Source organism: Hyposmocoma kahamanoa, unplaced genomic scaffold, assembly GCF_003589595.1.
Source record: "Hyposmocoma kahamanoa isolate Upper Pololo Valley unplaced genomic scaffold, ASM358959v1 62, whole genome shotgun sequence".
Lineage (NCBI taxonomy): Eukaryota > Metazoa > Arthropoda > Insecta > Lepidoptera > Cosmopterigidae > Hyposmocoma > Hyposmocoma kahamanoa.
This window is the reverse complement of record NW_020653850.1, coordinates 302,431-317,362: the sequence shown is the minus strand read 5'-3', so window position 1 is coordinate 317,362 and position 14,932 is coordinate 302,431. Positions and strand designations below refer to the sequence as shown.

Sequence of the window (14,932 nt, the reverse complement as noted above, 5' to 3'; positions counted from 1 at the left end):
TGTTCCGGTTGATGGTGGGGCTTCCTCGCCACTGCAGTGCGTCAGCCATGTTAACCGATCCGCGCACAGGAGATTTTTTCGCGCTGGTGTGTAACAAAGTTGCCTCCTACGAATAATCAGGGTGAAGGGAAGCTCCAACAGCCTCCTACAAATTGTCACGAGGGGGCTGGGCGGTGCTGTGCTTGGCAGGTTCAACGAGCTGCATATATGCGCTTTGATAACCCAGCCGACGTTACTGTAATTTTTAGTTTTAGCTGTTATTATTGTACTAACATAGTCATTATTTTTGTTTATATGTTTATTTCTGTTTACATGTACTAAACTGTTTACAAGTTGTCAGAAAATGAAGATATTTTACATGAAATAAATTATTCTAATATATATTTTCCTACTAAGGGACATCGTCATTCATGTTAAGTCACGGTACTAAAGTGGATATTCACCCGTACGAGTAACTATTTACTTCTCTACAATTTAACAGCATATTATATTATACTCGTACACGCTTTCATATAATACAACATAATATAACTATCAAATGTAGATGTATATTCACTAAAAGAATTACCTACACACCCCTGTATACACTCATGCCTTCGGATTCCTGTTAGGTTATGCATAGGCTATCGATCGCTTCACTTACATTCATCAACCGTTTAATATAGCTTTGCTATTCTTCTCACTACGCACTATAACCTTTATAAGACATTCTGATTTGATCTAAGAATGCCTCTGTGGCTGTCCCCTTCCAATGTTGCCTTCCACGTTGGCTCTATATATCTCTTTCACCTCTGTACTCTCATTCATCCGTTCCAGCTGTTTAAACCACCTCCTTTATCAAACATATCCTACACCGATCATTATTATTCCTCATTCACTGACAGATCTCGTAACCGTACGTTACATATTTTTCTGTAAAGTAAGTAAAGTAAGAAACCAGTAGCTAAATAATTTTGAGAATGTTTGCAATCTTGTTTAGTAAATAGCATTAGCTATGTTTAGCAACTTTGCTGCCGAGCGAAACACACAACTTTTCACTTCACTATAGCGATGAAAATGGTAGATGAAAGAAAAATGGTTGAACTATAACAAACCAGTTTTATTCATTCATACATCAAAAAAATAATTTAATAAACAAAACTACATACCGTTGTCAATTTAATGTCATCAATAATAAAAATAAAATATACCAAAGGATTTATAGTACATAAATAATGTACGACAAATCGTGTAGTTGAAGGTGTCATTATTTTTATTTTTTATCGAATGACAAAGTTAGGTACACCTCAGTCCATCGTCAAGTTCGAATTTCAAAACCTTTTCCACGCTAGCGTGGAAAAAACACTTTTGCGCGCAGATTTGTAATGAGACCGAAACCCATTCCGAGCTAGAGAGGTGAAAAGGTGTATTGTCACAAATCGTGGTTTAGTACGGAATTTTTCGAGCTTTATTTACACAAATTTCATTTTTTATATAAAATTATTACATTAAAATAAATATAATTTGTATAAATAAAATTACCAAGGAATGTTTTATACCACTTGAATTCCGCTCACCCTGCTATTCGAAGGTAACAAATTATGATTAAACCGTATTTTGCTTGCCCTTGAAATAAAGAGATTTTGGATTTGAATTAGGGCCCATTGACTTATAGATCTGAAAATATTAATGCAAACATTAATAAACTGTAAATAGAACACGTAAAGTAGTAATAAAATCTTTCAATTTAAAGTGGCAAGATCACAGACATATATCTAAATAGACGCCGCAAGTGCAGGTACGTACTTCGCGTGCCCGAAGTAAGTGAAATTGCCGCTGCTACACTTCAGAACGCGCTTGACCGTTATCGTAGGTACACACCAGTCGAAAACGCAAAAAATTCATAATTGTGCCATTATAAACTACAAAAGCACTATAACTGTGGGTAAACGGGTACACAGTGACGTTTCCTTCCACGGACAAGGGGTTTTGTAATGAGAAGATGCATAATTTATTTTAAAAACAATTATTTTGGCTTTGTACGAATTTCGAGAAAACAAATATGCAACCGAGTGTATGCCTCATGATTTGTAATACATTGCGGCTTTTAGTTGGTGCGATATATTTGTGATCCTTTGTTAATACGCCATGAATATCGAAGAAACGCACTTTTGTATAATGCATTTATTTTCGTGATATGGCCGCTTGGACATTTCTTTGGCCAAATTTAACATTTAGTGATGTATACGTTAGGCAACACTGTTCTCGGTTCTGATCGATTTTGAAAACAAAGGGACGAAAATTATTATGACCTTAACAATATTATAAAAATATCCTATAACTCTTTTGTTATATAACGTTTAGTAACGTTTCGTTTTTTTTTTTTCAGTTTTGTAGTATATATTTTCAGTACTATCTGTAATTTCGATAATTTTTGCAGCACGTTGTCTCGAATGTCCGTGTCCGTGCGCTGTCTTTACAAAAACCTGGAGTTGGTCGTACGTATGAGTTCGTTGCTTTCAAGGACGAAGGTGGTCTAGTTTATCCCACCTAAGATGCTATCCAAATATGCAGAGTAGCAGAGTTAGAAATGCGAGAAATAATAAACAAATCACAAAAATTTCGCACGAGGCCGTCATTAAGTAAACCCCTCTTCTGAAAAAAGATTTGACCATATTTTGTGAGCAATAACATTTTCATTTGTCTTGCCATTCATCAATTTGATCAATTACCAACAGAAAGCCATCTAGTAAAATTAATTAAGGCAATCGCAAGTTTATATATTATATAAGTTCATATATACAAACAGATGATATACATATAATAAGCTCATTTTATTGGAAGGACAATATTTTTTTAAGTAATCAACATTTTTTAAAAACAAGTCAAATAAAGGACTTAACTGTCTTATTCTAACTATCTTATACGACTACTTGTAATCAACAAATAGTTGAACAAAAATTATGCTATCTAGAATCGATTAATTGAATGGAACACGCGTGTTTACGCGTATTCCGTGCAATCAATCGATTTAGAGCGAGCGAAAGGGGGTTTCCATCTCTAAATAGCTCTTGTGACGTCATAGTGGGTACAAAAAATGTGGAACGCTTGGTTTTCATACAAATTGCTGTACTTGCGGCGTCTATCTAGATATGTCTGTGGACAAGATATTATTTAAACAAACAATCGCGCCGTTACACAAACTCCACTAAATGAATAAAGAGATTGTTATACAATTTCCTAAACCCGCAAGCACTAGAACGGAAAGAGTTTTAAAATAGCTAAACTTGATTACTTTTACGTGGCGAGTGTCATGCGGTAACTGCCACTTTAAACTTGGTTGCTTAATTTCATCTTCAAAAATTAATTACTTGAAATTGAGATGGAACTTGATATACCTCCATATAGATAGCTTTTTTTTCATCTTCCTACAAGCACGCACAATAATATGAAATAATAGAAAAAGCAAAACAGACACAAAATATAAATTAAAATTAACAATGAAAACAAAGAAAAGAAAAGAAACAAAGAAATTAAATTAATATAATCTACATAAGAAACCGCTTTTACCCAACTGAAAAATGACAGAACAAGAACGGATATGGCTGCTGCTAGCCAAATGGGTCCTAGCTCAGTGCGAGTTTTATTCAAAAGCAAAACACTGGTTTTCAATAATCACCTTCGAGGGTAGCACGATGCGGATCAATAACGGCAGCACAAAAAAATCTACTGGTCATTTAGTTAGAATTAATAACTGTAATTTTTAAATGTCAACATCAGACAACATCCCGGCCTGTAAAATGTTTCCACAGTCCATTTCTGCAGCGGACATGTCAACTACGGAAATAACTGTAATGTCAACGAGTCAACAAATAGTGGATTTGTCAGCTAACTGACGTGTCAGTTGCCGGACGTCTGCTAATAATAATTGGTGTTTATCTGTCTAACGGCGCTGGAAGCCGAACGAGCGATATCGGAAATTGATAGATTTCCACAAGACATGTCATACGCGATAAAGTTGACGGAGGGATTGCTTCACGGATATTGCAGATACATTGTGTTATGCGAATGGACTGATCGGAAGACCTATTTGACGTAATACGCAAGAAAATGGTAACAAAAATGGAAGTAAATTAATTTGCTACTCCGCGAAACCAGTGAAGGTTAAATCGTGCAAAATTTACTGCATAAAAAAATATGCAACACTAGCGCAGCTATTTTGCACGATTTAATCTATTAATTACTTAAAATTGTAACAGGCATCAAACGTTAATGTTTTCAGCCAATCGTCCAGTGAAGTTTTATATTCCCGGGAGGTTTTCGAAAAAATATTTGTTTCTTTGTTAGCAAAATTAAAGAGATGAAAAATAAATTGTTGTTAAGTTTGTTAAAAAAGGTAGCCGCGCTTTTTTGCCATCAACTTTTTGACAACACTTCAATTTGTGTAAGTGTCTACTGACACTTACACAAATACTAAAATAATAAATGTAGTCCTGAAACTTTATTTCTTTTCAAAATTAAACTGTCGGCTTTGCGTCTAACTATGCCAAATTAAATTCGGTGAAACACAATTTGTGATCAGATATTAAACACGCGACCCCTGAAAAGAATGCAACCGTCGCAAAATATAGAATGGAAAACTTTCCAAGGTCTTAGCTTTACGAACTGGTACATTTTTAATACAGTATTATACGTCCTACCACCACTACCACCTACGGTGGGGTCGGACTCGGCCTGCGGCGCGTTGTCGCTTTCAGTTTATGGGGTGTGCTTATGCTCTTCGGTGGCACAGTGATTAGTACTATGGGCGCTTGATGAGGAGGTTCCAGATTCGATCCCTTATTTGAGCCAATTTATGAAAAAAACATTTTTAAGTTGGTCCTGTTTTAAATTATCGTTACTCTGGTACTCATAGTACAGGAAATTCCCTAGTTTGAGACCAGAAATTTGAAGTGATTGTCTGGCATTTTTTCCCTAAATACTTCTCTTTTTGGCATAGCTTCTAATAAAAAAGAATCTAACAGAGAGACGGTCGAGATACAACAACGCTATAAGTTGTATAAGTAAAAAAGATATTATTTCCACTACATCGGGAAGTATGCCTTACATTTTGAGCAATTGTGAAATCTAGTCCCCGTATACTACCTACGTAAGGTGGGGTGCGGGACACTTCGGGCTTCGCCTTCCGCTAGACCTCGACCTACGGTCTCAGCATTTATGACGTTAAAATAATTAACATAGCTCTTTAATAGCGGCTACATTAATAAATGGCAAAAAGTCAATTTTGACTGCAAATTATTATTAAACAAACACCCATAGAGAACCCCTCATGGCGATTTTCAGTACAATTACAGCAAAATTTTATCAACCGCTAAAAAAGTTTGTAAGGAAGCCATACTGAAAAATGGCGAAAAATAAATTTTGACCGGAAGTTATTATTAAACACTCGTATTCACCCCCGGTTTTCAAGTGAATTAGAGCAAATTTTCATCTACTGCCAAAAAATTCTTCTATGGCAGTCATATTGAAAAATGGCGAAAAATTAATGTTGCTTACAAATTATTATCAAGCACTCCTCCCTCCAAGAGACTCCCACATGACTATTTTGGGAGGGATCAGAACAATTTTTTTTCTACTGCCAACAAACGCTTGTATGGCGGCCATGTTTGAAAATTGCGAAAAACCAATTTCGAGCACAAATTATTATTTTGCACTTCTAGAGGCCTCCTCATGCCAATTTTCTGCTGAAACAGAGCGAGTCTCTTACGGCAGCTATTTTTAACGAAAAAAATCACTTATATGGCAGCCATATTAAAAAATGGCGGAAAAAACTTTTGACCCCAAATTATGATTAATGACTCCTAAAGACCCCGGCATGCCAATTTTCAGCCGCATCGAAGCAAGTGTTTCTTCGGCCGCCATTTTGGATTCGCTATCTTGATTTTTTTTTACACAGGCTGTTAACCAGTATTACCCTCTATGACATTCCTTCCAGCACCTCATACCTCTCTAATAGTTTCCGTGATAGAAGGCTTCGAAATTTGTATGGCGGCCATCTTGTTTATTTGAATTTCGAACATTTTTTACTTTCTGTAGAAATTGACCAAGTTTTATTTCATAAAAGTGCACAAAAATCCCCCCCATGTGTTATAGTTTTTGCAGACCGTTGATCACTCGTTTACATTTTCTACATTCAGGTCTTCTCATATTTGATTCTTTGCCTTGGAGCCTATCGGCGTATAACGGTATAAATATCTTTTTTCCGCCACATCGGGAAGTATGCGTTCTATTTTTCTAAGTGAGTCAGGATTTGTAGCTTTATTTATGTAATGGTCGATTGGACGAATAATGAATTGGTGATGATGATTAGCTAATACTCGCAAATATCAGCACTGTCAAATATGTCGTCAAACAGACAAGATTTCAGAAAAATCTTTCAAAATTCACCGATAGTGAAATGGACCTTTGTGCAGTTCAAAGTAGGTACGAGAATCGACTACCACCGAATGAGCTATATGATACAAAGTTACATAACGTCGTGCACAAACAGCAAACAATTTTATTTTTCTACATTCTGAATTGAGATATAGATGAAACCACGTTTACGCGAATACTTTTATCAACATAGGAAACTAATCATTATCCTCTGAAAGCATTCATAACATGGGATAATTGAAAACGAATTTCAGACTCGATTTTAACTTTAAGACATTCGGAAGCCAATATTTTCACGTTAACACTCATGTAATTCCCAATATCTTATGTTGTCCTCTTACAATACAATGGTGTAGAACATCGAAATTAGTTAGACACCACAAACGATCATCCTCTCTCGACGCTGAATGTCGATTTTTAAGAAGACGTTTTAATTAAATTTGTTTTCCGGTCAGCACGGGACTTTGAGGGGATATAGGGTAGAGGGGACCGATGTGGTTGAATGTATCGTAAATCGTGTAATGGACCTTAACTCCCCCCTGGCCCTCTCACCCCATTATGAATAATGGTTGCAAATGAGCGACTGAGGCCGCGAATTACTTTGTAATCGATAACAGTCTTGAATTTTTGATTTTGTTTTGACTGGAAATTGAGGATAAATGTTTAGTGTTCCCGAGGGATTCAATAGACTTCTCGTTGTGCCTCTGTTCTCCTTGCTGAATTCATGTTTATATTCATTGCCATCGTAAATATATGATGGCAATGAATATAAATATGAATATATATAAAAGATCTTACTTAATATATATTATGTGATCATATGACTAGTTAGGGTACTGCAAGGCAGCAGTACCACTCAGAGCTTTAAATTACAAAGATCTGAGGGGCACTGCCACTGCATCTTACACCCTGAGACATATGTAAGTTGACAAGTCCCATTTGCCTGTAATTTCACCAGCACCCGTACCCTTCATAACTGGAACGCAGTAATGCTCACGCTACTGCTTGGAGGCAGAAATTGGTAAGGTGGCAGTACTTTCCTGGACGAACTCACTAGAACTCCTTGTGAAAACAAGGAGCTCTACTGCTGTTTATTGTTCTAAGGTACTACAGTCCATGTTTTTCGTTATGTTACGAAAAATAGCTTTTCCTTCTCCCGTCGCATATTGTTAAAATTAGCTAGAAAAAGTTCTGCATTTTGTATTGCGTTCTAGTTTGTTAAAGTTTATTCAAGTGTTTTAAAGCAAACACTAAGGAAGCCTTTGATATTTCTATTCTATATATCTACTTTGATATTTCAAAGTCTTACCTGCAAAGGTTGACGAAACGCAGAGAAAAGGCCTAGGTCTCAAAGGGATCAAAGAGCCAAACGTTTGGCGAATTCCAGACAATCACAAGTTGTTTGCGTTTGTTTTAAGCCATTGCGAACTTCAAATATTTACCAACGCCCATCAGTGCCTCTCCAGACTTAGATACTGTGTACACAACTTTTGTTTGAAACTAATTTATTTTGTTTGGAACGTTCTATATTTTGTATGAGGTTAACAATGGCTACGTCTTAAGAGCTATTTATTGACTTATGTTTATTTTTTATGTATTTAATATTCAAAGCAAGCGTTAAAGCGAATAAAAGAAATTAACACTTTTAATTAAATGCATTTATTCTCCTCATCATCAATTATTTACATCTACTCCTTACATACGCGTCATGTGGTCGATGCTCATCATCATGACATCCCTGTAGGACCAGTTGACGAGCATGTCCGTATCCAAGTAGGTGAGGTCGTCGCGCTTCATCACCATGTCGGTCATATCCATGTCCTTGATGTTGTTGGCCAAGTTCATATCCTTCCTGTAGATCTTCACGTCATGGAACTTCATGTTGCTGGTGAAGAAACGAGTCAAATCGATTTCCCTGTCAAAGGGGAAACCAAGAGGCATGGTGTCAACGCAAACGGTCCAGTAACAAACGCGACGGTCCCTCATCATTGTCATGTCAACGGTGGGGAGCAACAATCCAGTGCGCACGGGCGTCACGATGACGTATAGCTGCATATCCAAACCACCCTTTTTACCGAGCGGCAACAACATGCGAGTTGTAAAGCCAATGCGACTTTTGAACCACCAGTTGTCGACCATCTTGTCGTTCTTGATGATGTTGGTATCGAAAGCCTTATCCCAGATGGTACGCGTCCATGGCCTGTTCATGAACATATTGTGCATTTCCTTGGAATCGCGCACTATGGTGTTCTTGCCAGTCTCTAGTTTGTACACGAAGTTGTCAATCTCTACCATATCCATGCGCTTGTCGTTAACGCTCATGAGTCGGCCCATGCAGTCGAATTTGGGTCCGAGGAATACGCGCACGACGGCATCGACGGTCTTGTCGGATACGACGTCTATGTTGAACTTGAAAGGGTGATTGTTAAGGCGGCGCATGCGGCCAACGTATAGTCGGTCGGAATGCATCTTCTTAATCTCAGTTTCGTCAAGGAACATAGCATTGGTAATGTCCATGTCATACTCATCGATGAAAGTCACCAGCTTGTCGGTAGTGATAGATTCGATCTTCACTCCGGGGAAGTCAAACTCCTCGCGTGTATACATAGGCAACAGTTTCTTGAATAAGACGAAGTAGTCAGTGATGCGCTTCATTACTTTCCAGAAGACTGGGTCACGCAGGCAAGTCATGTACATGTCCAGAACAGTGGGGATGTAGGTGTACCTGTAATATACATACAGTAAGCGTCAGAAATACATAAACAAGAAGGTAATTTACAGGAGATATACACACATCAAAAAAAGTTTGCGATCAATAGCATAAGCTCCTATAATTCTTTAACTTTAACTTTATCAAGATAAAATCTATGTTGTATGCTTTCTTTAAATAGGAATACCCTGTTTGAAATTAAAATATAAAACTATTTTTTATTATTTATTTTAAAAAATTGAGCCATTAATCATAATGTAATAGTGATAGAAATTTCATAGAAAGAAAAAGACTGTTTAATTAAACTTAAACAACAATTTATTATTAAAAGGTGTGAATTCAATATAAAATAACTCCTCCCCTGGCTCGAATACATGCGAAGATCCTCCTGGGCATGCTGAGGATCAAGTTATCCAGCATTTCCTGGGGTAACCTATCCCATTCTTCAATAGCGGCTTCCCTGAGCTCTGGAACTGTCTGGGGACGTGGCTCACAGTTCTATACTGCTCGTTTAAGAGCATCCCACGCGTGCTCTATTGGGTTTAAGTCGGGCGAGCCGGCAGGCCAGTCTAATCGTGTGATATCGTATTCTTGAAGAGCAGCATTGACTCGTTGAGCTCGATGTGCGGGCGCATTATCATCGACCAGTAAAAATTGGTGCCCATGGTTTACTCGGAATGGTCTGACGATATCATCAATAGCAACTGCTTTGTACATGTCTGCTGTCATGAAGCCCCGATACGGGATCAAAGGCGTTCTAGCTCCAATCATAATGCCACCCCAAAAGGACACCGATTTTCCGCCTTGCTGAACTGTTCCAGTGGCAGTTCTTTGTCTTTCACGGTCGCCTGGTCTTCTCCAGACACGGACACGTCGGTTATCTGGATGAGTGCTGATTCGGGATTCGTCAACGAAGAGACAGTTTTGCCAAATGTTTTCGTCCTCACCTTCTTCATTTTGCCGAAGTCTAGCCCACTGCAATCTTCGTTGTTGACGTTGCCGGGAATTGAGCGGAGCTCGCCAAGACCTCCGTGCTCGTAATCCAGCCTGGTACAAACAATTGCGAACGGTCTGCGTGCTAACTTCAAGCCCAGAGGCGGCCCTGACTTCTGCTTTTATTTTAGTGGCGTTGATTGTTGGATCACGGGCTGCCAGCAATCTAATATAGCGCTTTTGGGCAGCTGTCAAAACAGTTGGGCGACCGCTGCGGGGTCGGTCAGCTAAATTCCCCATTCCGTGATACCTCTGCAACATAGCCACGACACAGGATTGGGATATAGCAAGTCTGCGTGCTATTACTCTCGTGGTGTATCCTTCTTCCCTCAAAGTTACTATTCTAGCTCGTAAAACCTCTGATAATCCTCTTGGCATTTTTTCAATCACAACTTTCCGCGAAAAATATCTTGAATCGCTTATAATTGACTAAATCAGATTTCTGAATGAGCGTAAGCAAGGACTGAAAGCCTTTTTATATGAAAAAACAATTGAACGGGGTCATTGTTTTATGTTCTAATTTATTTTTAAATAAAGAATCTAAAAAGAAGAAAAAATCATAATATAATCTACAGTAACAAAAAAGATTTCAGTTTTTCGAAGTGATCGCAAACTTTTTTTGATGTGTGTAGGTTTCTTAATGTGTGTTGTAACTTACTTGTTGGTATTGTAGAGCTCGTAACTCAAAAACTTTTTGAAAAGTGTGACGAGGTGAATAACTTTAGCGTCGTCGTGGGTGATGGACAGACCGCCGAGGATCAAGCGAGCCAAGTACTCGATATCCTCAGACTTCTTAAGGTTAATGGTGGTACCGTCGCGCTGAAAATTTTAAATTTTTTATGTCTGTTACATCATAACAGTTACGTGTGGTACAGATAACATCAATTCCAAAAAGACAATAAAGACTTACAAGCTCAATTTTGCCCTTTAAGATGCCTTCACGAATGATGCCTTCCAGGTCTTCGATCATGAGTTTTTCCTTGATATTGTACTTGGTTAAATGCATAACGTTATTTGAGCGAACGGGCATCTCGTCTCCGGTGTGGAGGCGCAACTTGGGCCAGTAGCCTTCCTTGAGTATATTATTGAACATGAACATCTTAATGTCGCACATGCCGTGACTGAGACGCTCCAGGCGGTATCGGGCGAGCAACTGCTGATATGCGTACATCAAGATCTCACCGCGACGCTCTTTGTTCAACCCATATACGTCATCGGTCATCCAGAAGGGGAAATTCATGTGCAGGTAGTACATCCAGGTGTTTATTTCAATATCCTCCCTGAAGTAGGCGAGTTTGTCTTCTTTATTCAACGTGTGACGGAGCCCCTTGCGCCAATCGATAACTACAAGGTTCTTGTCAGTGACTTTGATTCCGTAATAGTCCATGATGACGGGGTCGAAGGCGGCCTTGGTCATCTTAGTCATCCAAGCCTTGTTAATTATGTGGCTGTCGACGAAGAAATAGGGGTAGATTTCATAAGGCGCTGGCACGGTGATGCCACGGCAGTCCGTGCGGTGGAAGATGGCGCACGTGAAGGCGTAGACGAACATACCGGGGTTGATACGTTCGCGAAGCCAACACGCAGTACGAATGAACACGTCGAAGTCTTTGGCAAAGTAAAGGAGCTTAAACACTCGGATGGCTTCTATCAAGTGCTTGTCGTTGGTGTGGACAAATACTTCGCCGCGGGGGAGCATACCCATCTTGAAAATGTGGACGAAATCCTTCACAACATCGACTTTCTGCGAAAAAACGAATATGGTTCATCGTAATTGTTTTATTGTTGAGTGACGTGAGCGTGACGCGGTGGTAGACTAGTAAGAGAAGCGTTGCATCTCAATCGGGTCGACGTTTCGAATCCCTGTGATGACATGTGCCTATGCTTTCATTTCTAAGTTACGTACATTTGTGAATATTTAGTAGCACCACTTCTTTCTAACGGTCAAGGAAAACATTGCGATAAAAGTTGCATATCACAGAAAGTTCACAACCCTTGCAAAACATGTTAAATCCCTAATCCGCATTGAACGAGCGTGATAAACCTTTTTTTTTTATTATTTATTTGTTATAAAGCGAAACTGAAACCCTATAACTAATTGCAATCTGGCCTTTTTACAAGACTAATAAGCAATTTTAATTTAGCCTTAGCCTACACCCTCACACATACTCAAAACATTATCTTTGAAGGAGACCCGTGCGCAGCATTGGGACGTATGATGATTTGATTAGAGAGCTTAACAAGATCGTAAATGGGTGGATATGCTAACCAGGTACTTGTCCAGGTTCTCTTCGATGGTCCACTCACGGGCGACCTCGCGCACGTCCTCGTACATGGTCGGTTGCATGATGTGGTTGAGCAGCTTCAAGACACATAGCTCCTTAGTCTTGACATCCACAGTCACTATTCACAAAGTTTCATTATTATTAAACAAAAGCTTCAACATCCGATTACAAGTCTTGTTTTGGTTTTGCCTACTACTACTATTGCCGACTAAATATTACAATCCAAATTACTAAAAACCAGTATAACAACACACAAGACACTAATTATAAGAGCCCTGAATCCCGTGATTTCTTGTCAAGTGGCCATTGTGAGCATTTATTTTTCAATGTCCATAACAATAAAGATACCGCCGCTCTTACAGGAGGAGGTAGTTCATTGCATATTTTAGATTAGGCATGATCGACTTCCTAACCATGACACTCCTATCGCGCAGTCCCTCAGCATGCGTGTGCGTTACAAGCTTATTGCGTAGAAACATTAGGCTTTCCTTTTTTAAAAAAAGAATGTAAAAAACAAGCATATCCAAGACAACGTGAGATATGCATACTGAGAATCTGGGCCTTGAAGAGATGAGGTGTGTGTGATCTCTGCTTGGCACTGCATGACAATAACGTACACAAGACATGCATGCTGCACCCTCTGAATCTACATTATTGTCTTTTTAACAGGCAAGGACTATAAACTATATCGCAATATCTTAGGCGGACAACACTAGTGAGTTGCGTAATAGAGACCGAGTTGAAACATCAATCAACGGTCGGATTTTATATTATAACATTCTGGGAGCCCCAAAACATTTACCAATTTTAGCATTGCGTAGCATTATCTCGGATCTTAGAACTTTAATATTTTCTAAAGCCTTTTTTCAACGTACCTTTTCAACCATTAGCTTTTCTTTAATTAAAGAAGTAGATATCCTTACCTAAAGTGTCTTTAGCGATGGTGAAACCAAAAACGTCATCTTTAACGACCGAGGCGGCCGCGGCGGCGAGCACAGCACACAGCACCAACAACTTCATGATGATGAGTTTCCAAATGAGACTGACTATCCCGCCTCATATCGCTTCTTTTATATGCGAAAGTTGTTTTGTCTTTCACTATCACCTGTCGTGGACATATTGTCTTCTATTGACCTGCGGATAACCTCACTATCGTGTATCATGACTTTGAAAGTTTATATCGTGCCCTAGATGCAAACATCTGCGAAATCTGCGAAAGGCTGCTGGCAGCATATGGATGCAACAACCTGAGAACAGGGCGAAAATAGCGCACATTGGAAGAGACCTGTGTCCAATAGTGGACTGCTAGAGGATGGTAATGCTTCCGTACCCGCGGTCATATTTCTAAGCTCTGAATTCGGTTTTTTGTGCCCACTGTCACAGATTAATTGTCGAGCGTTGTTCAAACCAGCTCATATAACCCTGACACACATTGAATGCACTTATTACATAAAAATCTTTAACCATTATTGTTTACCCAAATGTGTTATTAATCATTCGCATTCCCGTCCTATTCTAGTTTTATTTTCGGTGAACCGTTTGCGTTTTAAATTTATTAAACAATTCTTTCTAAATTCCTTAGTTTGTCTCCTATTTGCCTAGGTAAACCCCTTACTTGATTTAAACAAATACCAAGGTGATTTTAGTTAAGGTGCGGAATTTAAAGGATGAAAATTAAAGGGAAAGTCAGTTCTTCTTGATGAAAAGATTTGCCAACCGGCGTCAGGTACTCGCCGATTGAAGTAATGGTACGTCGTGATGTGGAGAGGCTCCTTTCGTGTACCACACGAAAATAACGATTAAAAGGGATAAGCAATACAAAATAATTCAATGTGCTTTTTTAAACATTTTGTTCTCTGCGAATGGATATCTCGATTCTTAGTCACCTTTTTTATCGCTCGCGGCGATATTGTACAAATCGATGTTACAAACGTCCTACGATGATCTATTCCTATTCCTACCGACTACGCTAATTACGAATACTATTGCAGGAGAACTTAAAAGAAAACAAAAACGGGTTTGTTTTAATAATTACCAATGTAATTACAAGGGGTGGTAATCGATGTTATTATTATAATATTTAGATACACAATTACTCGTTCCATAAGTCATTGTGGATTCAAAAATAGCATATTTAGTAGAAGACTTATTTTTATATTTATTTCTCCAAATAATGTAATTTTATTACAATGAATTCAGATTACACGAGTCTTCCAACATTCTGGACTCGTTGCCATGCTCTCTTCTTTTTAGCTCTTGGTGTTGCAAATGCCTGTGTAACGTGCTGCACCTTGAACGTTCCAGCCAAAGTTCGTGTAATCTGTTATCAAGCTCACAGAGCGTTTTCGACTCAAATCTTGTTCATGAAATCGTTTCAGTGCTACAAATGACTTCGAATTCAGACAACATGAACAACAGCACCAGTGCTTAAACATTAAACGGTCATTACCTTCATTATTAAAAATACGATAAATAGTAGATGCCATTCTGGTATTTCGTTAAATTCATATTTCTTTCTGTTTGTCCACAG

At 38.6% G+C, this 14,932-nt stretch overlaps 2 protein-coding genes across 2 annotated transcripts in view; one reads left to right on the top strand and one right to left on the bottom strand.

The window, feature by feature from the left end:
* Positions 1 to 14,932, top strand: part of LOC113229846 (syntaxin-binding protein 5) — a 352,330-nt gene that overhangs the window by 266,793 nt on the left and 70,605 nt on the right. The window lies entirely within an intron of this gene.
* LOC113229844 (basic juvenile hormone-suppressible protein 1-like) lies at positions 8,058 to 13,450 on the bottom strand. Its single transcript, XM_026463528.1, has 5 exons — positions 13,326 to 13,450; positions 12,387 to 12,520; positions 11,028 to 11,861; positions 10,776 to 10,936; positions 8,058 to 9,139 (listed from the first exon to the last, which is right to left on the bottom strand). Exons 1-5 carry the CDS (start codon positions 13,420 to 13,422, stop codon positions 8,110 to 8,112), a joined length of 2,256 nt encoding a protein of 751 aa, XP_026319313.1. The 5' UTR covers positions 13,423 to 13,450; the 3' UTR covers positions 8,058 to 8,109.

Bases quoted from the DNA above. Each gene is read 5' to 3' on its own strand.
- LOC113229844 (XM_026463528.1), bottom strand. From the start codon at position 13,422: ATGAAGTTGTTGGTGCTGTGTGCTGTGCTCGCCGCCGCGGCCGCCTCG. The intron at 12,521-13,325 runs GTAAGGATATCT...CTTTGTGAATAG, and splicing joins CATCGCTAAAGACACTTTAG to TGACTGTGGATGTCAAGACT. The intron at 10,937-11,027 runs GTAAGTCTTTAT...TAAAATTTTCAG, and splicing joins TAAAGGGCAAAATTGAGCTT to CGCGACGGTACCACCATTAA.